The sequence below is a fragment of the Capricornis sumatraensis genome, chromosome 15, assembly GCF_032405125.1.
Source record: "Capricornis sumatraensis isolate serow.1 chromosome 15, serow.2, whole genome shotgun sequence".
Taxonomy (NCBI): Eukaryota; Metazoa; Chordata; class Mammalia; order Artiodactyla; family Bovidae; genus Capricornis; species Capricornis sumatraensis.
In genome coordinates this window covers 59,823,984-59,850,273 of record NC_091083.1, presented here as the reverse complement: position 1 = coordinate 59,850,273, position 26,290 = coordinate 59,823,984, and the positions used below count along the sequence as shown (strand labels likewise).

Here is a 26,290-nt window from a genome sequence, read left to right as displayed (position 1 = left end):
GTGAGAGCTGGAGGAGGTGGCCCCAACAGGATGGAGTCGATGCTCTGCGCTGGGGGAGGGAAGACAGGAAGACAGCAGGCAGGTGCAGGAGGGAGGCTCTGTATCCATGTTTGGACACGCATCCCTGGCACTCTTCCTGGGGGTCCAATCCATGAGCAGGAGTGGGAGGACCACGTGGAGGCACCTCCCCGGCGGTGTTGTACTCAGGATGCAAGTTACCAGCAGCATCAGCTCAAGATCAGGGTCACTGAAGCACCAGCACATTTTCCAGGTTGTGCAGTTCCTTTGATCGTGGGTGCATTTCCTACCACAGGGTGTTCCCTCCAAACACGCAGCACAACAGAGGGACAGCAAGTGGCCGGCTGTTTTCCTGAGGGGGACCCCTGGGGACAGAACAGGTGTGTCGAGTTTAATAAGTCCCGTCCATCTATGGAAACTGAGCAGCGTTAAATGTAATCCAGGGGAAGTGAGGGAACTTGAAGCCCACATTCCTCTGCTCCATAAGCCTGCAGGGCTCCAGCCGCGAGGTGATGCTGAGTAATTTGAGGATTTCGGTTGGCACGTTGGGGCAGGTGTTTCTGCTTGGATGCAGTGGGACAAGGGCAGCCGACTCCTTCCTCACGTTGCTGAGGAGGGGCTGGGCCTGGGCTCCCCGACTTTGGGAGGTAGAATCTTGCAGCCAGGCTGGGACTGCCACCGGGGGCCCAGCTGGACTGAGTCAGGAGAGGCTGCTGTTGAAGGAGGCTGCTGGTTAACGAGCCGCCGTCCGCAAGGAAGACACGGTGTTCTCCCAGCCCAGCTCGACTGCATGGCCAGAGCCTCAGAGGGCTGGACTCAGCGTTCTTATACAGAACAGGACATGCATCTGCCCTGGCTCTGAAACAGCTGGGGGGGACAACTTCTAAAGGGGTTTTCAGATAATAGAGGAGAAGAGGGAGATGAGTAATAAGACTAATTCATTTGCCCAAGGTAATTCTTGAACAAAAACCTAACAGCTAGGCCCCTGCAGCAGGAAGTACAGCTGGGTGGGAAGGGCAAGGTTTAGCCTAATGGGGCCCCACTTTATACGGAACCTGGAATCTACAAAGCAGGTGGTTGGGCCTGTGATTAGTAACCCTTGGGGCTCATGAAGTTGCGAATTCCCTGGTGGCTCAGACAGTAAAGAATCCACCTGCAATGCAGGAGACCTGGGTTCGATCCTTGGTTTGGGAAGATCCACTGGAGAAGGGAATGGCAACCCACTCCAGTATTCTTGCCTGGAGAATTCCGAGGACAGAGGAGCTGGTGGGTTATAGTCCATGGGGTTGCAGAGTCGGACGTGACTGAGTGACTAACACTTTCACAGGTCAATCCTACTAGGTATAAAATACCTTCCTCGATTTCCAAAATTTCACCCTTTGTCCTGTGCCATCTGCACGTGCTGAGGACTCATGGCATTTCATTCCTGTGTGGTGGGTCCACAACCTCTCTCTTGCACGTGAGGAAACTGAGGCTCAGAATTTCCAGTAGCCAGTGAGTAGCTGAGTGGGGAATGAACTTGAACTTGTTCAGCTCCGAGTTCTTTTCTCAGCCTGCCCTGACTGCAGTACCTGCTTCATAACGCCCTGAAGCTGGTCCACGGACAGCTCCCTGGTTCACGATTGTATGACTCTCCGCGTAGAGAGCAGATGCTCACTGAGGGAAGGATGTTCCTTCTCTTTTATTTTATTTTTAATTTATTTCAATTGGAAGATAATTACTTTACAATATTGGGATGGTTTTTGCCATACAGCAACATGAATCAGCCACAGGTATACATGTGTACCCCTATCTCTCCCCACCCTATCCCCCTGGGGTTTTCCCAGAGCACTGGCTTTGGGTGCCCTGCTTCATGCATTGAACTTGCACTGGTCATCTATTTTACATATGGTAATGTACATGTCTCAGGGCTATTCTCTCAAATCATCCCACCCTCGCCTTCTCCCACTGAGTCCAAAACTCTGCTCTTTATATCTGTGTTTCCTCTGCTGCTCTGCATCTAGGATCGTTGTATCGTCTTTCTATATCAGTGCTTTTAAAGAGAGATTGTATGGGGAGGGAGGTGGGGGGGTTCAGGATTGGGAACACGTGTACACCCGTGGCGGATTCATGTTGATGTATGGCAAAACCAATACAGTATTGTAAAGTAAAATTAAAAAAAAAAAAAAAAGGAAGTGTGGACCCCATAAAATACATTTGTGGGTTGTATTGGTCCTGTGGGGGAAGGTCACCCTTTTGCCACCTGTGATATACCACCTATTTTATGAGAAGCTCATTCTTGTTTGTGCTGAGAATGGGGGGTTGTGACTGTTGAATTTCTGTAGGGAAAACAGCAGGTTAGGGTCTGAACTGATGGTCAGCAGTAGAGGCATCGAGAGCTGAGACTGTGCACCAGCGCCCTGTGCAGCCCTGACGGGTCTTATCGTTGCACCTGGTAGGCGAAGGGGCTGACCTGGAAGACCTTGTGTGCGACCCCCTTGGCTCTCATCCTGATCAGAGGAAGCGTCTCTGTGTGGTGGGGAGAGCATGGACTCTGGGCAGGATGTCTTGCTTCCTGTCTTGGCTCTGCTGTTTTCTGGCTGTGTGACTACAGGCAGGTAACCCTCTCTGGTGTGTGCCTCACTGTTCTCTTCTGTAAAATTGGAGTTATTACAATAAAGCCTATCTCCTAGGGCTGCAGAAAGGATGCAGAGAGATGGGATACGTAAAATGTCTAGACTTCTGTGTGGTAGGGAGGAAGCACCAGAGAATAAAACAAATAAATATGGAACTAGGGGGCTTCTTTTAACAGAGTGAAATGTAATTTCCATACTGTACAATCCACCCTTTCGAAGTGCACAGTCTAGTGGTCCTCGCATATCCATGAGTTGTGCGTCCATCACCACTAGCAATTTCAGGATGTTTTCATCACCCCCAAGGAGCCCCTCACCCCTTAGCAGTATCTCCAATCCTCAGAACAGTACCTGGGCCATGTGGGCACTCCATAATTTCTCAGTTACTGTCACAAGGGTTGAGGGATATACTTGTATGGAGGCCCGTTATCATGATCAGTCTCACCATGCTGTGTCTTCACTAACTTTATTCTCTTCCTCAGCATCTTCATCACCGCCACTGTCCTGATCCTGTTCACCATCTTCATCACCTTGCCCGTCTTCATGATCAGCACCATCATTTTCATCAGTCTTATCCATCTTTTTCTTCCCTTCTACATCATTTATCTTCATCATTTTGTTATCTTCTTCATCGTCTTCTTTACCACCATCTTTAGCAACATCCTCATCCACATCTCTGTCATCACCATCAGCATCTTCACTGTCCGTCTTTGACACATGGGAAGCACTTAGGAAACAGTGGCTCTTGGTCTCCTTGAGGTTCGGCTACCCCACTTCCAGAATTGAAGCCCCCATCTGAGCTTCATGCTGACTCTTGGTTGGAGAGAAAGGGGGCCTGAAGTGGTGGAAGGCTGAGGGTGGGGCAAGGACCCCTCAGACCCTGCCAGTCCAGCTCAGGGTGCACCCAATGCAGTAACTGGTTGGAGTGGTGATCTCGAGTTACCAGGCACCCCTAGGCTGGGAGGTGCAGGGTCCAGGTCTCTGCAACCCTCCGAAGAGGATTTTGAGATCCCAGGAGCAAAGACCCTTGTGTTAGCAGTTTCTCTTCTTTTTTTTTTTTTTTTTTTTGTGGAGAAGTAAATTTACCTGACTTACTTCCCCCGCCCTCCAGGGACTCTGGGCATATTCTTGGGGCTCTTAGTCTCCCTCTGTTTAGAAACCTCAGGGCACACAGAGGCCTGTTCTATCCAGATAAACCATCCCCACTCCTAGCTTGGTGCCACCTCGCTGCTCCACTGCTATGGTGAGAGGCCTGTGTGAATATGATGTAGCCTCCAAGGTCAAGAGGAATGCTGGGGTTAACTAGGTACCTGCAACAGTTTGTTGTAAAAATACAGAAAGGACTCGTAAGGCAGGGCTGAGAGTGGGCCCTATCGGATGCTGGGGGGGAGGGTAAGATGAGACCCCTCACTCTGGAGGGAGAGATGCGGTGGTCCCACAAGGTCTGGGAGGTGGGCAAGGCCAGGACAATGCAGGCAGAGCAGTGGGTGTGAAGTCTGGGTCTCACGTGCTCTGGTTTTAGCTGGAAGTAGCTAAGCAATAGAAAATGGCACTTCCAAATCAGGAAAGGTTTAACAAAATCTAAGCCTCCAAGGATATATGCGTAAAACTTGGACTTGGGGTGGAGCACATGGTGTCCAGATAACCACGTTATCTGGCTCATTATGGCTTTTTTTGGTATAGTTCTGTGTATTCTTGCCCTCTCTTCCTAATCTGTTCTGCTTCTGTTCTGCTGCTCCTTACAGTTTATGTCGTTTATCATGCTCATCCTTACATTATGTATTCCCTCCGTATCTCCAGTTTTCTTAAAGAGATCTCTAGTCTTTCCTTTTCTTTTGTTTTCCTCTACTCCTTTGCAGGGAAGGAAGAGCAGCATCCAGGGCCCCAGGCCCCCTGCAGGTGGGGCTCAGGCCCCCTCGTTCTCATCAGCTAGTGGCCTTTGAGACTTCCCATGGCGTCAGCTGCTCTTGGTTTTCCTCGGTTGCTTGGGAGTCTGTCAAGGAAAGTACAGCATGTTTTATAAGGAAATGCAAAGCAATACCAGTCTCCCTTCAGCATCAATAAAACATGATCCATACCCAGGGGCGCAGGTGGTCTAGTGGTTGAGAGCTCACATGTCTGGGAGGTGCAGACTGAGGGAGCCCAGGGTAATCACTCCATCTGTCTGAGCCTGTGAAATGGGTGGTGATGCTTGCCTGCTTTACCCAGAGTCTGAGCTTATCCTGCACAAATTATAGTCCCCGTAGTTATAGTGCAGTGGTAGCTTGGTTGTTGTTTGGTTACTAAGTCATGTCAGACTCTTTGTGACCCCATAGACTGCAACCCACCAGGCTTCCTTGTCCTTCACTATCTCCTGGAGTTTGCTCATATATCATGTTCATTGAGTCAGTGATGCCATCCAACTATCTTATCCTCTGTCACCCCCTTTCCCCCTGCCCTCAGTCTTTCCCAGCATCAGCGTCTTTTCCAATGAGCCAGCTCTTTGCATCAGGTGGCCAAAGTATCGGAGCTTCAATGTCAGTCCTTCCAATGAACATTCAGGGTTGATTTCCTTTAGCATTGACTGGTTTGATCTCCTTGCAGTCCAAAGAACTCTCAGGAGTCTTCTCCAGCATCAATTTTTCAGCGTTCAGCTTTCTTTATGGTCTAGCTCTCACATCCTAAGCTGTCTTGATTTGTCAAAGCTTTCCTTCCAAGGAGCAAGTGTCTTAATTTCATGGCTGCAGTCAACATTGGCAGTGATTTTGGAGCCCAAGAAAACCAAATCTGTCACTGCTTCTACTTTTTCCTCTTCTATTTGTCAGGAAGTGAAGGGACTGGATGCCATGATCTTAGCTTTTTGAATGGTGAGTTTTAAGCCAGCTTTTTCACTTTCCTCTTTCACCCTCATCCAGAGGCTCTTTAGTTCCTCTTCACTCTCTGTCATTAGAGTGGTATCACCTGCATATCTGAGGTTGTTGATATTTCTCCCAGCAGTCTTGATTCCAGCTTGTGATTCATCCAGCCTGGCATTTCACATGATGTACTCTATATAAAAGTTAAATAAACAGGGTGACAATATATAGCCTTGTCTTACTCCTTTCCCAATTTTGAACCAGTCTGTTGTTCCATATAAGGTTCTAATTGTTGCTTCTTGACCACATACAGATTTCTCAGAAAACAGGTAAAGTGGTCTGGTCTTTCCATCTCTTTAAGAATTTTCCACATTTTATTGTGATTTACACAGTCAAGGGCTTTAACATAGTCAATGAAGCAGAAGTAGATTTTTTTTTTTTAATTCTCTTGCTTTCTCTGTGCTCCAACGAATGCTGATGATTTGATCTCTGCTTCCTCTGCCTTTTCTAACCCCAGCTCTTACATCGGGAAATTCTCGGTTCACGTAATGCTGAAGCCTAGCTTAAAGGATTTTGAGCATAACCTTATAGCATGCGAAATGAGCACAAGTGTAAGGTAGTTTGAACATTCTTTGACATTGTCATTCTTTGGGATTCGAATGAAAACTTTTTCCAGTCCTGTGACCACTGCTGAGTTTTCAAAATTTGCTGACATATTGAATGCAGCACTTTAACAACATTATCATTTAGAATTTTAAATAGCTAAGCTGGAATTCCATCACCTCCACTAGCTTTGTTTGCAGTAATGCTTCCTAAGGCCCACTTGACTTTACACTTTAGGATGTCTGGCTCTAGGCGAGTGACCACACAGTCATGGTTATCTGGCTCATTATGACTTTTTTTGGTATAGTTCTGTGGATTCTTGCCGTCTCTTCTTAATCTGTTCTGCTTCTGTTAGGTCCTTACCATTTCTGTCCTTTATCATGTCCATCCTTGCATGATTTGTTTCCTTGATATCTCCAATTTTCTTGAAGAGATCTCTAGTTTTTCCATTTTCCTCTACTTCTTTGCATTGTTCATTGAAGAAGGATTTCTTATCTCTCCTTGCTAGTCTCTGGAACTCTGCATTCAGTTGGGTATTTCTTTCCCTTTCTCCCTTGATTTTTGCTTTTCTTCTTTCCTCAGCTATGTGTAAAGTCTCCTCAGACAACCACTTTTCCTTCTTGCATTTCTTTTTCTTTGGGATGGTTTTGGTCACCACCTCCTGTGTAGTGTTACAAACCTCCATCCGTAAGTCTTCAGGCAAGGTGTCAACCAGATCTAATCCCTTGAATTTATTCGGCACCTCCACTGTATAATCATAAGAGATTTGATTTAGGTCATACCTGAATGGCCTAATGGCTTTCTCTACTTTCTTCAATTTAAACCTGAATTTTGCAATGATCTGAGCCATAGTGAGCAGCAGGTCTTGTTTTTGCTGACTGTATAGAGCTTCTCCATCTTTGGCTGCAAAGAATATAATCAGTCTGATTTTTGTGTTGATCATTTGGTGATGTTAATGTGTAGAGTTGTCACTTGTGTTATTGGAAAAGGGTGTTTGCTATGACTAGTGCGTTTTCTTGGCAAAACTCTATTAGCCTTTGCCCTGCTTCATTTTATACTTCAAGGCCAAACTTGTTTGTTATTCTGGATATCTCTTGACTTTCATCTTTTGCATTCCAATCCCCTGTGATGAAAAGGACATCTTTTTTTGGTATTAGTTCTAGAAGGTCTTGTTGGTCTTCATATAACTGTTCAGCTTCTTCAGCATCAATGGTTGGGGCATAGACTTGGATTACTGTGATGTTGGATGGTGTGCCTTAGAAACGAACTGAGATTATTCTGTCGTTTTGACATTGTACCCAAACAATGGATTTTGGACTCTCTTGTTGACTCTGAGGGCAGCTCCATTTCTTGTTAGGGATTCTTGCCCAGGAGTAGATAAATGGTCATTTAAATTAAATTCGCCAATTGCCGTCCATTTTAGTTCACTGATTCCTAAGATGTCAGTGTTCCCTCTTGCCTTCTCCTGCTTGATTGCATCCAATTTACCTTGATTCATAGACTTAACATTCCAGGTTCCTTGCAATATTTTGCTTTACAGCATTGGACCTTACTTTCACCACCAGACACATCCACAACTGAGCATCGTTTCTGCTTTGGCTCGGCTACTTCACTCTTTCTGGAGCTATTGGTAATTGCCCCAAGCTCTTCCCCAGTAGCATATTGGACACCTTCTGACCCAGGGAGGGGAGGGGAGCTCATCTTCTGGTGTTGTGTCTTTTTGCTTTTTCATTCTGTTCATAGTCATGGGGTTCTTGCAGCAAGAATACTGCAGTGGTTTGCCATTCCCTCCTCCAGCAGACCACGTTTTGTCAGAACTCTTCTCTATGGCGTGTCTGTCTTGGGTGGCCCTGCATAGCATGGCTCATAGCTTTATTGAGTTACACAAGTCCCTTTGCCACGACAAGGCAGTGATCCATGAAGGGGGGTAGCTTTGTTAACATTTATTAAATGTGGGTTGTATGCTAGAGACTGTGTTCTGCCTGCATTCACTGAAGCGTAAGATGTAAATGCTGTTGTTTTAGCTCTTTCATAGCTTAGGAAATGGTGGTTCAGAGAGGGTAGGTAAGATGTTCAAAGACATATAGCTAGTATGTCCTAGAGCTGAGATTTGACCCAGTCAGGCTGGTTCTGGACACTGGGTCTGGAGGCACCCTGCTTCGTGAAATGGTTGTAGACAGACAGGCTGGCATGTTTGTGCCATAGTCACTGAAGTTCCAGGCTTCCCTCTGTCGTCCTGCTCAGTTATCCTCACACTGACACTTAACCCTGTATGGTCCAGGATGGCTTCAGGAGCGCCAGACATCACATTCAGCTCTCAGAGGTACATAGATCCCAGCTGAGTCAGCTCTTCAAAAGGACTCTCTTTAGAGGCTTTTTGGCACACTTCTCCCTACGGCTTCTTGGTCATGAACCTCTTCATATGGCTATCTTTAGCTGGAAAAGAGGCTTCCTTGAATAGAATTGGCTTTCTGATGCTATGTACATAAGAGGGGAGAATGAAGATTGTGTAGGTACCTAGAGGTCTCTGCTACTGTTGGTGTTCAAGCTAATTTTGTGAGAGAGACTGAACGAAGAAGGGAAGTGGGGGAGCAAACAGATGGACGAGTGAGGGGAAAACCTTGCATCTGTGAGGTAGCAATCTGGGGAGTCCCTTGGAGCCCCTGTAGTGGGCATTTATAAGTGCCTTGTGTTCCCCATTGTCCAGTGCTGGGCCCAGAGATTTCAGAGGTGGCAGGAAGCTGGGGTTGGGGGGTGCAGACTCCGAGGGGCTGCTGGGACGACGGGGTCAGACACCAGTGTCCCTTCCTCACTGGTGGTGGTGGTGGTGGTGGAAGTCACTCCCTTGTGTCTGGCTCTGTGACCTGGTGGACTGTAGCCTGCCAGGGATTCTCCAGGCAAGCATATTGCAGCGAGTTGCCAGTCCCTTCTCCAGGGAATCTTTCCGACCCAGGGATCGAACCCAGGTCTCTTGCAGCGCAGGCAGATTCTTTACCATCTGAGCCATGGTGAAACCTTTTCAGTGGTAACCCCTAAATGACGTTGAAGCTCAAGGAGAGATACTTCCTGGGCAGCCTTGGTGTACCCCCCTTGGCACGGAACGTTCAAGATGGAAGAGGGAATAAGAGAGATGCAGGAGCTGCCCTCAGGACATGGGATGGGGAGGGAGGTCAAGCAAGAGAGAGTGTGGTCCCTGCAGCACGTGGGGGACACAGGAAGTGGCCTGCAAGGTGCTCAGGGCGCTGTGGAGGTCCCGTGTTCCCTCCCACTCACTCCCGCTAGATCCTAACCTCCTCTTTCCCCAGGCTGGTGAGGCCAAGGCTTCTTAGCAGTGCTTGTGTGGTTCTGTTTCCTGTTGAGACTGTTTGGTGTGTGGGGTGATGCCCTTTCCTTTTTTAAACCAAGGGAAGTTTTGTGGAGTTTGTGTGTCTCTGCCCTGCTGTTTCCTCACCTGATATTTGCTTGTTCACTGCAATCTTGCTGAGCCTCCGCCCTGGGCCTGGGGCACTGTACTAACCTGACTTCCACTCCCAGACTTGCTGGGTGGGGGTAGGAACCAAGCGATGCAGCCCCAGCAGATGGTTGAGATCTTGGCCAAGGAGGAGCCTGGGGTTCAGGGCCCTGGGGAAGTAGCAGGATGTTCAGGATACCCCAGTTCGGGAGACGAAGAGAGGGATGCAGGGGGTGGCCTCCCACCACCCAAGAGAGCTGCCCCAGGAAGGTGAGAGGGAAGGGAAGGGAGGATGGGGGGAGGGCAGGAAATGCAGTGTTGGAGGATTGGGAGGGGCAAGACCTGGTGCCCAGCAGGTGCTCCATAAATGTGTGGACCGGAGAGCGAGTGACCCTCATGCCGGAGGCAGCAGCGGGAAGCACTGTGCATCACTTTACTTTCCCAAATCTGAATACGGGACCAACACTCATGATAGATCTCAAATAGCGCGTCTCACTCCCACCCCATCAGAGGCTGCCAGTGTCCAGGGGCTGTTTGGAACCACCTGGAGGCGAGTCTTAGCCCTGCCCTGTGCTCTGTGGACACCCTCCCCACACGGGGGCCGAGCATCGCTGAGAAGAGACCACAGACCCGTGAGGGAGGGGAGCAGAGCCCCCTCCTCTGTACACAGCCCTGGTAATAAAACCCCAAAGGTGGCTAAAGGAAGGAATGATCAGTGTGATGTATTCATGCTCAGAACACTATTTTAACCTAAGGCATTCAGATGTGTGTTTATTCCGCTGTCTTTTGAGGTGGAATCAAAGACTTCTCATTGCAGAAGGCTCTGCAATTAGTGTTCTTTCTTGTGTGATGCATTGTCTAGGAGTGAGAATTAGACTCAAAGAAGCCGAGTCCTTCCCGAGGTGGAAGCCCCACCATTTACAGCTTCCTCTACCACATGAGCCTGCATGGCCGTGTTTCAGCATCTCACCTTTACCGACTCCAAGGCAGCCAACTCAGTTCTCCTAGAAAGAACATTTTCTTTTTCTATCCATATTGAATCATTTAAATCAATGTGCATAAATTCTGATTAAATCACCTAATTACAGATACATGTTCACCTGGTTCTCATAGGTTTGAGAACACGGAACCTGTGTTCCTGACAGGGATCAGCTTGCTGGCACGGGGCCCGCGATGCCAGTCACATGTGCTCAGTGGGGTCTGCTTTTCCAGAAGGACTGTGAGTGTTGGTTAATCCAGGTTAGGTCAGTGGAGGTAACTCGAGAGAGCTTTTCCCATGGTAGTGTCATCTTTGTTAATGGAGAAGGAGGCTGTGCCTGTGACATAGAGACCCAGCTCCCAGGGGAGGGGATGGGGGTGTTTACTTGCTCAGTCATGTCTGACTCTGCAACTTCATGGACTATAGCCTACCAGTCTCCTCTGTCCTTGGGATTTCCCAGGCAAGAATACTGGAGCAGGTTGCCATTTCTTCCTCCAGAGGATGTTCTCGACCGACCGAGGGATTGAACCCACATTTCCTGCTTGGCAGGCAGATTCTTTCCCAGTGGAGCCACCTGGGAAGCCCCGGGGAGGTGTGTATTGAGGGATTTATGGCAAGGCGTTGGTGGCAGCGGTTGTGGAGCTGGCAGCACAGATCTGGCCCACCAATGGGGCTGGTAGTCAGGAAGGGCCGGAACTCCTGTGCATAGACTGAAGCTGGCGTCCACAGGCAGAATTCCCTCTTCACCAGGGAGCCCCAGCCCTGCTCTGCAGGTCCGTCCACTGATTGGGCCAGGCCCACCTAGGCCATCTAGGACTGTCACCTGCTTATGGACATTGACCTACAAAACACCTCCACCATGGCTCCTAGATGAGTGCCTGACTGAAGAACCAGGGGCGGGGCCTCACCAGTGAACTCCACCGACTGATGGTCCGAGAAGGCTGTGAACAGACGGGTTGGCGGTATTTGAGTTTACGCCATGCCTGGATTTAGAGCTCCAGTGCTTAATCGTGGCATGATTTTGCATCTTCTGAAATGATTTATGCTCCAGAGACCAGCCAGGTGGGCTTCCAGGGAGGACCAATCTAGACATGTTCGTGCTTTTTCACACATGCCTGGAGCTGTACTGCCAGCTGACCATGGCATCTCCACCCAGGCCCTTAGTGGACGCCAGAGCTCTGCCCTGAATCTAGCTCTCACACACTGTGTCCATATGAGCTCTCCAGAGAACATCCTCTTAACCCTGAAGTGCTGGGCAAAGGATAAATGCCTGCATTTGTAACCTTGTGCTGTGCTAAGTTGCCTCAGCCGTGTCTGACTCTTTGTGACCCCATGAACTGTAGCCCACCAGGCTCCTCTGTCCATGGAATTTCCCAGGCAACAACACTGGAGTAGGTTGCCATTTCCTTGGATCTTCCCGACCCAGGGATCAAAACTCTATCTCTTATGTCTCCTGCATTGGCAGGTGGGTTCTTTACCGCTAGTGCCACCTGGGAAGCCCAGGTGCAACCTTGGTAAAGACCAAAAAGTCGTCACCAGATTTCACCCACTCAGCACACCCCAAGGCCCAGGGTTGGAGTGAAAGATGGGCCTCCTTCTCCAGGGGATCTTCCTGGAGGAGGACAGGTGTCTGCCTGGGAGTACAAGGTTTAAGCCAGTGGTGCCCCTGGCTCAACTGGGGAGACTTCATGGGCTGTCACTGGGATGAGCCAGGCCCCAGCCCAGGAGACTTGCCCTCACCCCCTTGGATGTTCAAACAGGACCATCAAAAACAGGACACAAACAGTTTCCCTTGGACACTCAAACAGGAGGGGCCAGAGCTATTAGTATGACTTGAGCCTGCAACCTGGGTGTGTAGTGGACATGCACACGCAGATGGATTTGGCAGAGCTTTGTCGCTGAGTTTCCCTGAGCATAAGTGTCTTGGAAATTGATGGAAATTGACACACCTTGTTTCATTCAGAACTTTACCAAGAATCACTCATTTCAGGAACAGCTCCCCCAAGGTGGCATCTCTGTGGGTGTGTGAGTGACCAGCACGGACCCCGGTCTCTCTGTGTTTGTAGTTGATGATGTGTTGTCATGGCGACTGTTTTGTGTATCCACCTTCACCACATCACCTGATGTGCTCCAGTTGAACACTTATGTGTTGAATGGATGTTATTGGATTAAAACTTCCCTTCTTCCTCCTGCATGTTACAGCTGGTGTCACATCAATTTTTAAAAAGTAAGCGTGTTGGTGGACTGGAGTAAGGGAAATGAGACCGAACTCTTGTTGTAAGGAGGGTGCAGCATCTGAGCTTGTGGCCCTGAGTTAGGAGAGGGTGGCTGTGCCTGAGGGAGGCAGTGTCGGCAGCTCAGTGTGAGGGTCACGGTGCACAGAATCTGGGGAGGGGACCCCGCAGACTCGCTGACCTTGTGGGGCTTGTCTTGAGTTTGATGGGGACCCCAGGTTTGAGGTCATGGTGGGAGTGGGGGGTCATGTTTCAGAAACAGGACAAGCCTGCTGCCATGGGGCATCAAGGAAGCTGGGGGTTGGCAGAGGCTGGTGGCCTGGGGATGGAGAGACAGATGGACATATGAGGTATTGGCTCTAGAACCCAGTGGACTTGGAGATCCTTGGAGGCTGGGAGTGTGGAGCCAGAGGAACAGAGGGTGGCCCTGGGGTCTGGGATGAGTGTATGACTGACAGTGGGCACCAGCCTCTGAGTTACGGATGCTGGACAATGGGGACATGTGAGGAGGTGGGGTTGGGGGTTCCTGGGTTGTGAGATGCCGTGATGGGGGACCAGCAGTCAGCACCTCGCTGGATAAACCCTCAGTGGGCTGATAATTCATCCTCACCAAGGTAACTGCAAGGACAGAGGGGGCTAAGGTCTGGGGGTCTATTGTTCCCAGCATGGATGAGCTGTATTCCTCAGAGCCTGCAGCCTGGCTCTGGTCTGTCCGTGCCCTCATCTTCATGTTACCTCCTGGAGAGGGCTCCCCTCCCTGATTCTTTCTCCCCTGCCCATCCCGGTGTCCCTGGTGGTCCCGTAGCCCGGACAGCATCTGTGGGAACAGAGGAGCTGTCTTCTCCTGAGCCACATGTCTGGCTCAGGAGTCATGATGACTATGGAAGGAGATGCACCGCCCCCCACTCCCACCTGCTGGGGAACCCCATCCCAGGCAGGGACACCAAAATCCTCCTTGGTGACTCAAGGCTGGTGGCAGAACAGGATGGTATTCCCAGGGAGGAGCTCCTAAAATAGCCGGCATCCCTGGGGGCGGAGAGCTGTCTGTCTGCCACTGTGGCTTTCCTCTCCAGGAAGGCGTTCTGCCTTGCTTAGCAAGATTGCAGCTCAGTTCCTGTCTGATGCTGTTGTTGTTCAATCACTTGGTCCTGTCTGATTCATTGCAACCCCATGGACTTCAGCACGCCAGGCTTCCCTGTCCTTCACTGTCTCCCAGAGTTTGCTCAGACTCATGTCCATTGATGCCATCCAACTATCTTCATCCTCTGTTGCCCCCTTCTCCTCTTGCCCTCAATCTTTCCCAGCATCAGGGTCTTTTCCAATGAGTTGACTCTTTGCATCAGGTGGCCAAAGTATTGGAGCTTCAGCATCAATCCTTCCAATGAATATTCAGGGTTGATTTCCTTTAGGATGGAATGGACTGGTTTGATCTCCTTGCTGTGCAAGGGACTCTCAAGAAGGGGTGTGCAAAGGACAATTCAGGCATGGCCACTGACATAGACAGGCCTGGAGTGCCAGGCACCTGGTTGGTGCTTTACGGGCCGTTTCTCTTACCCCACAGCAACCCCAGTGGGTGTCTATTGTCATCAGTCCATTTTAGGAGAGAAAACAGGCTCAGAGAGAGGAGCTGGCCTGTGCCCGTAGCCTGTGTGAGGCAACTGATGGAGACGAGTGTGCCTGGAAAGAGTCTGACTGTGTGTTGAGCCTCCCTGAGGGAGACACCAGCTGCCGGACGCTCCCTTGGGTGGCCAGCCAGGGCCACTGTCCACAGAGCTGAGCTTTGGACCTGCTGTCCTCAGGTCACCTTCCCACCATGCCTGGAGCTCCCGGGAATGCAGCCACTCCTGTCCAGTGTGTATGGGAGGCAGAAGGGGGTCACAGGGTCCTCAAGACAAGGAGGGGATTCCTGGGGCCTTGCTCACTCAGGAGCCTGGTCCCATGGTGAGGCAGGTGGAATGTCCACAGGGGAGCGAGGCCACTGGGAGGTGTTAGCCATGGGGACGGTGAGGAGCCAAGTGCCCCCTCAGCCCAGCTGCTGCTCTGCGGAGCTGGGGGTGGGGTAGGGGTGCTGATGGATCTGAGGAGCCAGCTCTCCCATGTCTTCAAGGGGAGCTGATGTTGTTAAGAGTGAAAACTCCGATTTGATTAATTTTTGCTTCATATTCACATTCTAAAAAGTATCATGGGGGCAGCGATGCGGCTGCTGGCTGGATTTGGACCATGGTCATCTGATGGGGCTGGTGACGAGGCTGTCCCCCCTCACCCCAGGTGGGCTCAGGGAGTGGGGAGCTTGCATACGACTTCTGAGGCTCCGGAGCCCTGATACTGCGCTGGAGAAGGCTCCAGGCTGGACCTCGCTGGGAGCAGCAAGGTGGGGGCAGTGGCTCTGGCCTCGGTTGCACGGTGCCCTGGGAGACCGGGCCAGCATCATGGCCAGCCGTGCACTAGTGTACTAGATTAGGTGCAGCTGTGCCTCAGGGGAGACCCCTGGATCTCAGGGGCTTTACCCAGAAAAGGCTTATTTCCTGCAGGAGAAGTCCGCTGTGTCTGGGTGACCCTCCAGGGCAGCCAACCTCATGCACAGGCCAGCCTGGCCACTCCGTGTGGAGGCTCTGCCATCTTGCCGTCTTGCCCACGGCCCCCTGGAGGGAGGGGAGGGCTCCCTCTCCTGTGTGCACAGGTGGGGGCCCGCCAGGGATGGGGCGGGAGGATGGGCAGGTGCCTCTCTTTCTCCTGGTTTCTTTTCTTGGTGTCGCTCCCACGCCCACGCAGTGCTGTAACTGGCTGCCACACTCGTGCTTTCTCAGAGGGGAGAGTCAGAAATAGACTGTGGCTTCCCCAGTTCCAGGCAGCACCTGCTCATCACCCACAGCAGCAGCTTCTGAATCAGGAGGGAGCGGACAGCGTGGGCAGAGCTGGGGAATCCCTCAGGGTGCTGACCCTGCCCACCCCTCCCGAGGCTCCTCCCCTGCCTTCCCGAGGCTCCGCCCCTCCTCCGGCTAAGGCCACGCCCCTCCCCCAAAGCGCATCCAGCCTGGGGCTATGTCTTCGCCAGTCCTGGAGGGCCCTCTGCTACTGAGACTCCAAGGATGCTTTAGCAACACCCCTCCAGGGCCACACCAAAAAGGTGTCACATGGAGGGAGGGGAACTGGCACCCATGGTTTGCTGCTTTGTTCAAGCCAGGCATGTCTGTCTGTGCCAGGCTCTGCGGTCTACATGAGGAATAACACCTGCTTACAAGTTTGTTTCTCTGAGCCCCGCCGATCTCATCTGTAAAATGGGCATAATCGCCTTGAGTGTCCTTGACATTAAGGTCGTAGCCACTCCTGCTTTGGGAAGCCCCATTCCCACAGGGATAGTGGAGCCGAGTCTCAGGTAGTAAATGAATGGAATATTGTGCTTAATATGTATTTAGTCCAATGTGTATTGTGTAATTTGTAGTTTGCACTGTTCTTACTCTGGAGCCAATATCTCCCCCTTGTTTGGAACACTTCACTGGCCTTTGACCACTTGTGGGCCTGGCTCCCGGAGGTTCCTGTCTGATGGGGATCCTTCCCCCTCACCCCACCCCTGGCAGCTCCACGTCTCCTGTGGGCAGTTTCTGCCCTGTCCTTCCTTGGATCGCAGTCCAGGAGAGTCTGGAGGTGCTTCCAAAGACAGATCCTCTCCACCCCGCCCTGCCTGCTTCACACCCTTCAGCACATTCGGGGCTCCAGAGATCCAGACTGCAGGGTGGGTGAGTCCTGACCCCTGCCCCATAGGTGCACACACACCTCCACTCAGTCCAGTGACACTTAGGAGACCTTCTTATCTCAGGACCCGTGCTCCTCCCCTCCCTCCGGGCTCAGCAATCCCCACTCACCCTTCTGATCTTGACTCAACATCAGCTTCTCAGGCCTCCTATCTGTCCAGGTCGGTCCACCTACCCGCTAGGCTATCATGATGCTGTAGGCTCCTCCTCCTAGTGCTGGTCACTGTGGAAATGCAAGGTGGTTTGTATGGTAACTTCACACTGATGCTGAAGCTCCAATACTTTGGCCACCTAATGTGACTAATGTGACTCATTAGAAAAGACCCTGATGCTGGGAAAGACTGAAGGCAGGAGAAGGGGACAACAGAGGATGAGATGGTTGGATGGCATCACCGACTCAATGGACCCGAGTTTGAGCAAGCTCTGGGAGTTTGTGATGGACAGGGAAGCCTGGTGTGCTGCAGTCCATGGGGTTGCAGAGTCAGACAAGACTGAGCAACTGAACTGACCGACTGACTTGTGTGATAACGGACTGAATGTCTGACCCCTCTAGAGCCTGTGCTCCCTGAGGGCAGGGCTGGGTCTAACTTCTTCCCGCCATATCCCATATCCCAGGGCGTGTCCTCTGTGCTCACTAAACCTCCGACACAACAGGCCAAGTTAGTTCTCAGTCTCATGAGCTGGGGTGTCAGGTACAGGTAGGTGTGAGTCCAAATGGGGACTCTTGACCTGCAGTACTCGCTTCCCTGTGATTGGGGTCCCCCAAGGAGTGGCTCTGGCTGGCAGTCCAGCTGTGGGCTCCTGGGCTCCCTCTGGGTAGAGGGGCAGGTTGCTGACTATCCAGCAGGCTGCATGTTGTTCACAGCTGCTGGACGGCCCCTTCTGGGCCATTCGGAGGTGCTTTGGGGGCCTGCTGTGGCCCTCACCCTGGCAGGCCTGCCTTCACCCCTAGAGCCAGCAGCGGAGATTTTGGTGGTGAGATATCCACACTTCTTGAGAAATGTCTGTCCCAAGCAAGCTTGGTATAACAGGTGTATTTGTGCATTTTCTCATTCAGTTCTCTTACCTTTGTGAAGATCTATTATTTGTCCTCATTTTAGAAGAGAACACAGGGCTCCAGCAAGAAAAAGCCCTCCGTGGGGGCAAAGTGAGTAGAGTTTTGGGGCACTTTTCAGGCTTGAGGAGGTGCGTGGTCTCCATCCTCAGCTGTCCCTGTGGGCATCGTAGCTGGTTGGCTGGCAGCCCCTAAGCAACAGGCTCTGCACCTTGGGAGGATTCTCTACAACACTGCCAAAAGTTTCCTCTTCCAGGAAGTCCTCCTTGATCACTGCCCCCACTGCTGTCTCCAAGTCCAGCACCTGAGCAGTTAGGAGACACTGTCTAGAAATGTGAGCTTCTCAAGACTGGTTCCTTCTTTTCTGCTGTCTCTTAGAAAACGGACCTCCCCTGCCCCCTCCCTCATCCATCACATCCCCACCCCTGTTTTCTCTTCTCCATGGCATTGCCCACTCGCTGGGATGATTGCTCACTTGCTGCTTGTCTGCCTTCCTCTTTAGACTTGAGTTTTCCAAGGGCAGGACCACTGTGTCCTGGGGCTTGGGACAGTGCCTGGTACAAAGCAGGTACCCCCAACCCGCCCCAGTCACTTAGTGAATGAATAAATAGCACCTGGTGGGTTTTGACCAGGCTGAGGGAGCCCCACCCAAACAGCTTGGTTTTGTGCCTGCTGCTTGCCAGGGAGTGGGAGGCCCTATCCCCTGGGTGCCAGCCAGGAGTTGTCTGAGGGCACGCTGAAGTCTCAGCAGACATGCAGACAAGATTTTAAGCAACCACCCACCAGCCAGCAGACACACAAAGCCCGCCTAGTAGTCCGACAGCACAGTGTTGCCTTGAGTGTGGAGGGAGGAGCAGCTGAGCCCTGGGGGGCCCTGGGCTTTGTGCTGGGACAGGGGTTATAAATAGGATTATGGCCCCGAATTGTGGGCATTCAGAGGCTCCGCCTGTCACCTCCCTGCAGTGGCAGAAGGATCCGGAAGTGGGGACGTTTTTGGCTCTGCCCCAGGGATAACATTATTGGAGTTACAGAAATAATTGGAGCTTGGCATTAATGTTGACTAATTATGCCTCCCTCTCCTGACAAGCCTTTTATTTATTTATGTATTTCTTCTTTTTGGCTACGTCCTCCAACTCCCTCGATGAGAAGCCATTTAAAAGGAAATGATAATTTGTCCTCCTATCTCACCAAGCGGACGGGCAGAGCAGGCGGCGGGCGGGCCGCCGTGGGCGTGGCCGGCCGTGGGCGTGGCCGGCGCTCGCGTTCAGCCCAGGAGATTCCCAGCCAGGATTGGATGCGCTTCTTCCCTACGCGCCTGGGCTCCGCGCCCGCTAGAGGCAGGAGCTTCCCCCTTGCCTCCCTGCAGGCAGGGTCGGGTGAGGCCGGACCGCGGCTGGAGCAGGACCGGGCCGAGTGCCAGTGTCCGGGTCGCTGGGAGCTTGGGACATAGAAGCTGGAAACGCGGCTGCGCGCCCCTCCCTGCGCCCCCAGACAAGGGACCATCTCCCGGCTGGATCTCAGACCCGCGCCTGGGGAGCCGTCCAGCCTGCCGGGCCGGCAGCGGATCTGGACATGATGAGCTGCTTGTCCGGAGCGGGAGCGGGAGCGCGGGCTGCCCCAGCCGCCCGGTGACAGAGGGCCACGTCCCTCCCGCGCGAGGGTCGGACTCGATTTGCCAGCAAGAGGCTGCCTCCGACAGAGGAGCCCCCACCCCTCCTGTTTTTTGGGAGGCGATCTTCAAGGGGTGCGCCAGCTACCCCGGACCCTCACAGACCCTGGATGCAATTCGCTGGCAGCCACCATGGTGCAAAATGTAATTCTGGTGTTTTTCCGCAGGCGACTGAGCCAAAGACCCGCGGTGGAAGAACTGGAGAGAAGAAACATCTTGAAACGTGAGTAGTGGCGGCCCCCTGGGGTTCCCCTCACGTGTGCTCCACAGAGGCTGCTGCGGGAACCTGGCTCTGCAGGTTTACTGAGCCCTCCTGTGTTCCCCTCGCCCTGAGCTGCTGGGGAACTCTGAAAGCAATCCCCCAGGAAAGTTGAAACACCCAGCAAAGTCCCGTTGAAAATTAAAAAGGAAAAAGCTCTCCTGGCATCATTAAAAATGTCCCTACTTCGGGGTTATGTCATGAGTCAGCTCTGTAGTTGGAAGGGAAATGATGTCTTTTGGCAGGCTAGGTTTCAAGCAGGTGTCCCTGGCAATTTGGGACTAGGGCTCCTCACGGTCATGGACATCACAGGCAGGTGTGGACAGAGTATAAAACCTACCAGGGAAGAGCTCAGCCCTCTGTGGTTCCCTCCTGGGGGAGTAAAGCAGCAGCTCAAAGGAACACAGAAGCCTAGGAAGTTGCCTGTGGCTTAGAACTAGGCAATTTTAGATCCTCCCCTCCTTCACATCCCCTGGGCTTTCCCAGGGAGGGTTGTGGTTGCAACGTGTGCTGAGTACCAGCATCCAGGAAGAGCCTCCCTGGTGCAGAGAACACTGTTCCATCTCATTAAAGGCACTGAGGATTTGGGTGGTAGAACCCTTTCAAAGGTGTTTCCCAGATACTTCTTAAGTATCTGGTCAACAGACTTAGTTTGTGAGGTATTTTCTATAGCATGTTTTCTAAGGGCCTGGATTTTAAAAATGTTTTCCTCTCTTAAGAGTGAGCACTGCAGACATTCTCTGAATTTGGTTTTTCATTCCATGAACGTCTTTTTACAAAGTTAAGACAGTCCCATGGCTGACCTTCTGTCCCAAAGTAGAAGACAGAAACTCTGGTCTGGGTGCTGAATCCTAACTGACTCCTTCCTCTTCTTGACTTCAGCACCTTTATTAATTGCCTGGATGACTCCCCCCTTTAAGGACTGTTGGAAATATTTAAACCCTAAGATTATGAATTCTTTGTTTTAGGGACTTCCCTGGTGGTCCAGTGGTTAGGACTCCAAGCTTCCCCTGCTGGGGGCACAGGTTCAATCCCTGGTCAGGGAACTAAAATCCTACATGCTGAGCAGTGCAGCAAAAAAAAAAAAAAAAAGTGTTCTTTTAAAACTTGATATGGTGACTACTATTCTATATTACATCAACTAAGCTGTATCTGAGAATTTCAAGAACATCTTTTCATGGATAGCCTGCTTAATCAGGTGGGCACATACAAACGTGTAGCTGTTACTGAATATTTGAATTTTTAAAAATTAAGTCACTAACTTATAAAGCTCATCAGTCACAGATGCCCCCTCAGGTAGTAGTCTAAGACTCAAATGGGGCAAGTTCAAGGCTGCCCTCAGCCTGGTTTGCTGCCCAGAGTGGGCAGAGGCTTTTCTCTCAGGAACCATTTCTCCTGCCAGTGGTCACTTTCTCTCTGCTCTAGTGGATGGTCAGGGCCTCCCAACAGCAAGTGCTTCTAATTGTGTTCATCTTTGCACATAGACTCTTGGACGTGAAAGCCTGAATATCAGAACTGTGCCTGGTGAGCAGAGATGGCAGGTGGATCCCGGACTGACGGCACTCACCTCCAGGGCAGGAAAACAGGCTCCCTGCTGCGGCCCTGACAGTCCCTTCCTTGCCACTCAGCCAGTCAGGTCCGTCCCTAGTTGGAAGCAACTCGAGTGCCCTGGGCAGCATCCTTGAGAATGTCAGTGCAGTTTGAGGTGGGTGTTTGGTTTGGTTCTGTGGAGATGAGGATCGACTGACTATATATAGTCCAGCCTAGAGCGTCATCCCCACAGCCCTTGACACTGGCTTGCACTCTTGCTGCATTTTCTGCTTTGAGTCAATGGGTTAGAATATCAGCACATTGTATCTGCTCCCCTTCAAGTAGGGACTCATGGCTAACTGCGATCATGCTGGAAGAACACTTAGAACTGGGCCTGTACGTTTGTGGATATGAGAGTGTCGAGACACAGTGGCCCTCTTTATATGGTCATATTAGAAGTGGTCATTCCAAGGTGGGCCCACTCTGTGCCAGGCATTGTACTCAGTGCTTGCCTCTGTTCCCTCGCTGAATTGTTACCAGATAGTTGTGAGGTTTGCATGGCTGTTACCATCTTCCTAGTGAGGAAGCTCAGACTTCGGAAGGTAATAGGACTTTTTAACACGAGTGTTGGCAGAGGGAAGGAGCTGAAGGTCATGTGCAGGTGGCCTGGCTCCATCATCCACGTTCTGACCACTGCCTTAGGAGCAATAATGCATCTCTCATTATTTACAGAAGGCTCTTGTGTGACTGTCCAAGCTACTGGCACTATTTCCAGAAAATCTGGGTATGGAGGCTCTGATTATGGCTTCCTTTTTTTGTATAAAGCACAGGGCTTTCTGAGTCTGAAAATAAGAGATCTATAAACCCATTGCTCAGGGGAGCTCAGAGAATCTGTGGCTTAGGCTCTCAGGAAGGACCTTGGAATTGGCGTCCCACAGAGCACCTGGCCTGCAGGGGGACACTCCCCGGGCACCTCCAAGACCCCTGCTGTGCTCCGATGACCTTGTAATGATGCCGGTGTTGTCCACAATTTAAAAAACAGAAAGATCTGCTCTTGTTTCAGTGTTTTTATATGGAGGGTGTACTTAGGATTTGTTCATGGCCTGTTTTTAAGAAATATGAAGAATTATAGGACTTCCCTGGCTGTCCAGTGATTAAGACTTTGTGCTTCCACTGCAGGGGACACAGGTTTGATCACTGGTCAGGAACTAAGATCCTGAGTGCCACGTGGCATGGCCAAAATTTTTTTAAAAATCTAAAGAATTAGTTTCATATCATCATTTAAATCTCTTATGGTTGGCCTTCTATGTGGTATTTTCACATTTTTTTCTAATTGTGTTATCAGCTCTCAGAGCTTATAATTGTGGTTTCTTTTGGTTTTTCACTTCGATTAAGAACAAGGAACATAACAGGGATTGGTTTCTTTTTCTAAAACATCTGAATGAAAGATGAATCTTCCTTTTTAAAGAAAATTACTGAAAAGTACAGTGGCTAGTATGTTAAATGCCCATACACCAAATCTCCTAGATGCACTGATGTTTAAAATGTTTCAAAGAAAGGCAGGTAACGTGAGCTTATGTTAACGACGAGTTGCAGAATTTCCCTTCCTCAAACCTGGCGGTGTTTCTAGGAGTGCTGACAGATGAGGTCCCTTTCCCCGGAATAGAATTCTGGGCCCCCTCCCGGGACCTGAGGCTTTATTTAGCAACAGAGAGAGCCAGAAATAGGACATCCATTATCTCTTACCCCAGGGCAGAGCTTAGTTTTACACTAAGTCTCAGCATTCTGCTCCATTTTTAGCTTCCAAGTGTAGGTGTGAGTACGGCTTGCATGTTAATAGTGACACTCACTAGGCAAAACCAGTTTTGGTGAGAGACTTGGGTCCTTTAAAAGGCAGGTCATGTGTCTCACTTCTGCAGTGGAGAATCAGCTGGGTTCCTGGGTATGTTTGGATTTGAAATATATCCAGAAAATATGAATTCCAGGCAGGCATATGTTGCCCAGAATCTGAGGCGAATGTTCTTTATCTTCTGTTGGTTGGCTAAAACTATGAATCCCTTTTACATGGAAAAGCAGTGACAGTTCTAACAATATTCATTCATATATACTTGAATATATTATATATATATGTGTGTATATATATATAAAACTTATTCTACTAAAAATTTTTGTTTGCTATCTATGTTCCTAGTTGTAAATACACATAGAGATGATAGTTGATTAAGAGAGAATTGCTTCCTGTTTCTCCTGCAAATCAATGCCCAGCATCAATCTGTGTGGTTATTTCTAACACAGAAAAGGGCCCAGGAGAACCAGGCTGTGATGATGGGAAAACTTTCCTCTACAAGTGTTTATATGGAACAATGAGAGCATAGTTTCCTGAGCAGTGACTGGCAAAGTGCAGTGATATGGAAAAAAGTGTCACCTGTCAGGTGTCCTTCCTGTTACACCTGTAGCCTACAGAAATGTCCAGATCTGAGCACATGTCCTTGCTAAAGAGGAGAACGTCTCAACCTGCTTCTTTGTTTTCTCCCTTCTTTTGTTTTCATCTTTCACAGAAAGGAATGATCAGACAGAGCAAGAAGAAAGAAGAGAAATCAAGCAAAGGTTGACAAGAAAGGTATGATCATTTAAGCATCTCTTTCCTGAATATTAAGGTAGGAAAGACTGAGATGGGTGAGGCAGGCCATCACTCTGTGATGCTGACCTGTGACTTCTTGGGCAACAGTGAATTCATTCACTGGACAGTCAAAAAGCAGTGCCTTTTGCATCGACCTGGGGGTGACTGATGTCCCTGTGGACTATGTGTTCACTCAGCCATGGGGTACATGACTGCGGCCGTGTGGCCTCAATGGCATTGCCATTTGTTTCCAGGAAGTCAGATGCTGACCGGCATGCTCTTCATTTATTTGAGCTCTTTACACAGTGCTCAAGCAAAGCATGCCTGGATATCAGTGTGTCAGTATACCTTTCACACTCTTTGGTTCCTACTATTTGTCTAGAAGCTCCTGACTATGGAAAACTTCATTAGCTTCAAGGGTTTATGTCTGAGAGTCAAATAGTTAAGTCAAAATGTACTATGGCCGATATAGGTAGCAAGTCTGTAAAGATTGGTTTCCTTCTAAAGCCCTGACCATCTCTAAATTCAGGTCTTTTGGTGTTCCTTTCTCTACTGTATTCTGTAATAATAATAATAATAATAAATTCTCGTCCTACTTGAAGTTAATAGAATATCCTTTCTGAGCTTGAGTTATGAGTGCTAGTAGTAGTATTTAGTATTTCAACTTTATCAGTAGCTTTTTTTGGAAAATCTTACCTAATGATAGTTGAAAAGCAACAGCTGGTGCTGTAAAATTTTTCCTTAGATAATTCATCCAGCTTTCCTTGAGCTGTGCTGTAGATAGGGCACCACTAGCTTCCTGGGGGTGTGAGTGCTCTTGACAAGATGTGTTAAAGGGAAGGGATTGTCATTTAAGAGTGTATAATTTAAGCCCTTCACATTAGAGGTGTTTTTTGTTTGTTTGTTTGCATTAGGGTTTTATTTCAGCTTCAGAGGTTACATTTATTTACAGAAGGGTCCTGGTTTGCTCAGGGTACTTGAACAAACTAAGAAAGCTAGTTTGGCACATGAGACCTAACTATGGTGATCTTTTATTTTAGCTTAATCAGAGACCCACGGTTGATGAACTGAGAGACAGAAAAATTCTGATACGATTCAGTGATTATGTGGAAGTGGCAAAAGCACAGGACTATGACAGACGGGCAGACAAACCCTGGACGAGACTGTCGGCAGCAGATAAGGTACTGAGCATACGTGTGCACGTTGGCTCACGGGTGTATATGTGTCAGGAGACAGTGGGCACCATCAGCTGTTGAAATAAGTAATTAACCTCCAATTAAATAAATTTATATTAAAAAAAAAAAAAGGCTGTGCTTGGCCAGATGTGGCATCACAAATAGAACCTGGTCTTAGGGTTGTGTTTTCAACTAGGGGATGGTTTTGCCCTTAGGGACATTTGGAAATGACTGGGACATTTTTGGTTGTTACCAAATGGGCTTCCCTCATAGCTCAGTCAGTAAAGACTCTGCCTGCAATGCAGGAGACCCGGGTTGAATCCCTGGGTGGGGAAGATCCCCTGGAGAAGGAAATGGCAACCCACTCTAGTATTCTTGCCTGGAGAATCCCATGGACAGAGGATCCCAGCAGGCTACAGTCCATGGAGTTGAAAGTCAGACACGACTTAGTGACTAAACCACCACCAAGAGCCCTCAGGCTGCTTGTACTGAGGGGCAGCCTGCCAGGTACTTAATCCTCCAAAATATTCCTGAGAGAGGTATTGCTATTATCCCTGTAGAGGTGCCATTGAACAGGTGACTGGGAAAGACTGGCAAGGCTTAGACCCGGGAGCCTCTGTCTACAGAGTCTCTCCTACCTCCCCACTTTGAGCGACTTCCAGAACTTTTAAAGCCTCCCGAAAGGAGAGGAACATAATACATTCAGCCAATGAATGTGCTGAAATTGCTAATGGGTCCCTGTCTTCATAAGCTGAGTGTGAGTCTGTGAGGTTATACATGAATGCACATAAGCATTGCATCCTCTTGGAACAATGCAGACAGGCTAGTTGGTTGCCCAGGGTGGATGTGCTCAGAGGAGCCTGGCAGTGAAGGGAGAATTCAGGCACCTTTGGCAGCCTTTCCTTGCCCCAGAAGCTGTGTCTGATGTTTGTCTACCCTGGCCTGAGAGTTTATCTGAGAGACGCACACGATGAAAGTGGGCGTTGGGAAGCTGGAGGAGGGCCAGATGAGAAGCCCTGAAAAGACTGAGATGCACATCTCACCCACATGTAACAACAAGATTATGTTTCAAATGACACAAAATGTAAATGTATCCTGAAGTCAGAATAACTTCTAGATTATCTAGTTGCAAAATTCTAAGTAAGTTCACCAAAAGCTGAACCTCACTCATTGTTCTGAGGTCCTTCCTTTATAAGTGCCCTGAGCATGTGTTTGATCTGTTATGTATCCTGGTGACATGGGATGGGGTTGGGGGTGGGGCAGGGTCAAGGCAGGGGGTTGATATATTCCCACTCCAGCACAGTAAACAAATTCACTAAATACTTCCAGAATACCAGCTCTGCACTAGGTTGGTAGGGCTATAAAAATAAGTAAAAGCCTAAATGCTAAGCACAAAAATTTTTTTTTACTCTATCACAAAATAACAAAGTCAGCAAGTATCAGGAATGGCTGTCAGTCCACAACCATGATACTCATTTCCCATACTAACTTTCTAATGTC

The 26,290-nt window shown here is 49.8% G+C and overlaps 1 protein-coding gene and 1 non-coding gene across 2 annotated transcripts in view; both read left to right on the top strand.

Annotated features, from left to right (window-relative positions):
- Positions 1-26,290, top strand: part of PHACTR3 (phosphatase and actin regulator 3) — a 187,289-nt gene that overhangs the window by 158,253 nt on the left and 2,746 nt on the right. The window contains exons 9-11 of the mRNA XM_068986792.1: positions 19,374-19,429; positions 23,554-23,615; positions 24,656-24,796. Coding sequence (XP_068842893.1) covers positions 19,374-19,429; positions 23,554-23,615; positions 24,656-24,796 — 259 coding nt within the window. The remainder of the gene's footprint in view (positions 1-19,373; positions 19,430-23,553; positions 23,616-24,655; positions 24,797-26,290) is intronic.
- TRNAG-CCC (transfer RNA glycine (anticodon CCC)) lies at positions 20,439-20,511 on the top strand. Its single transcript has one exon. It is a non-coding gene; the product is annotated as a tRNA-Gly (tRNA).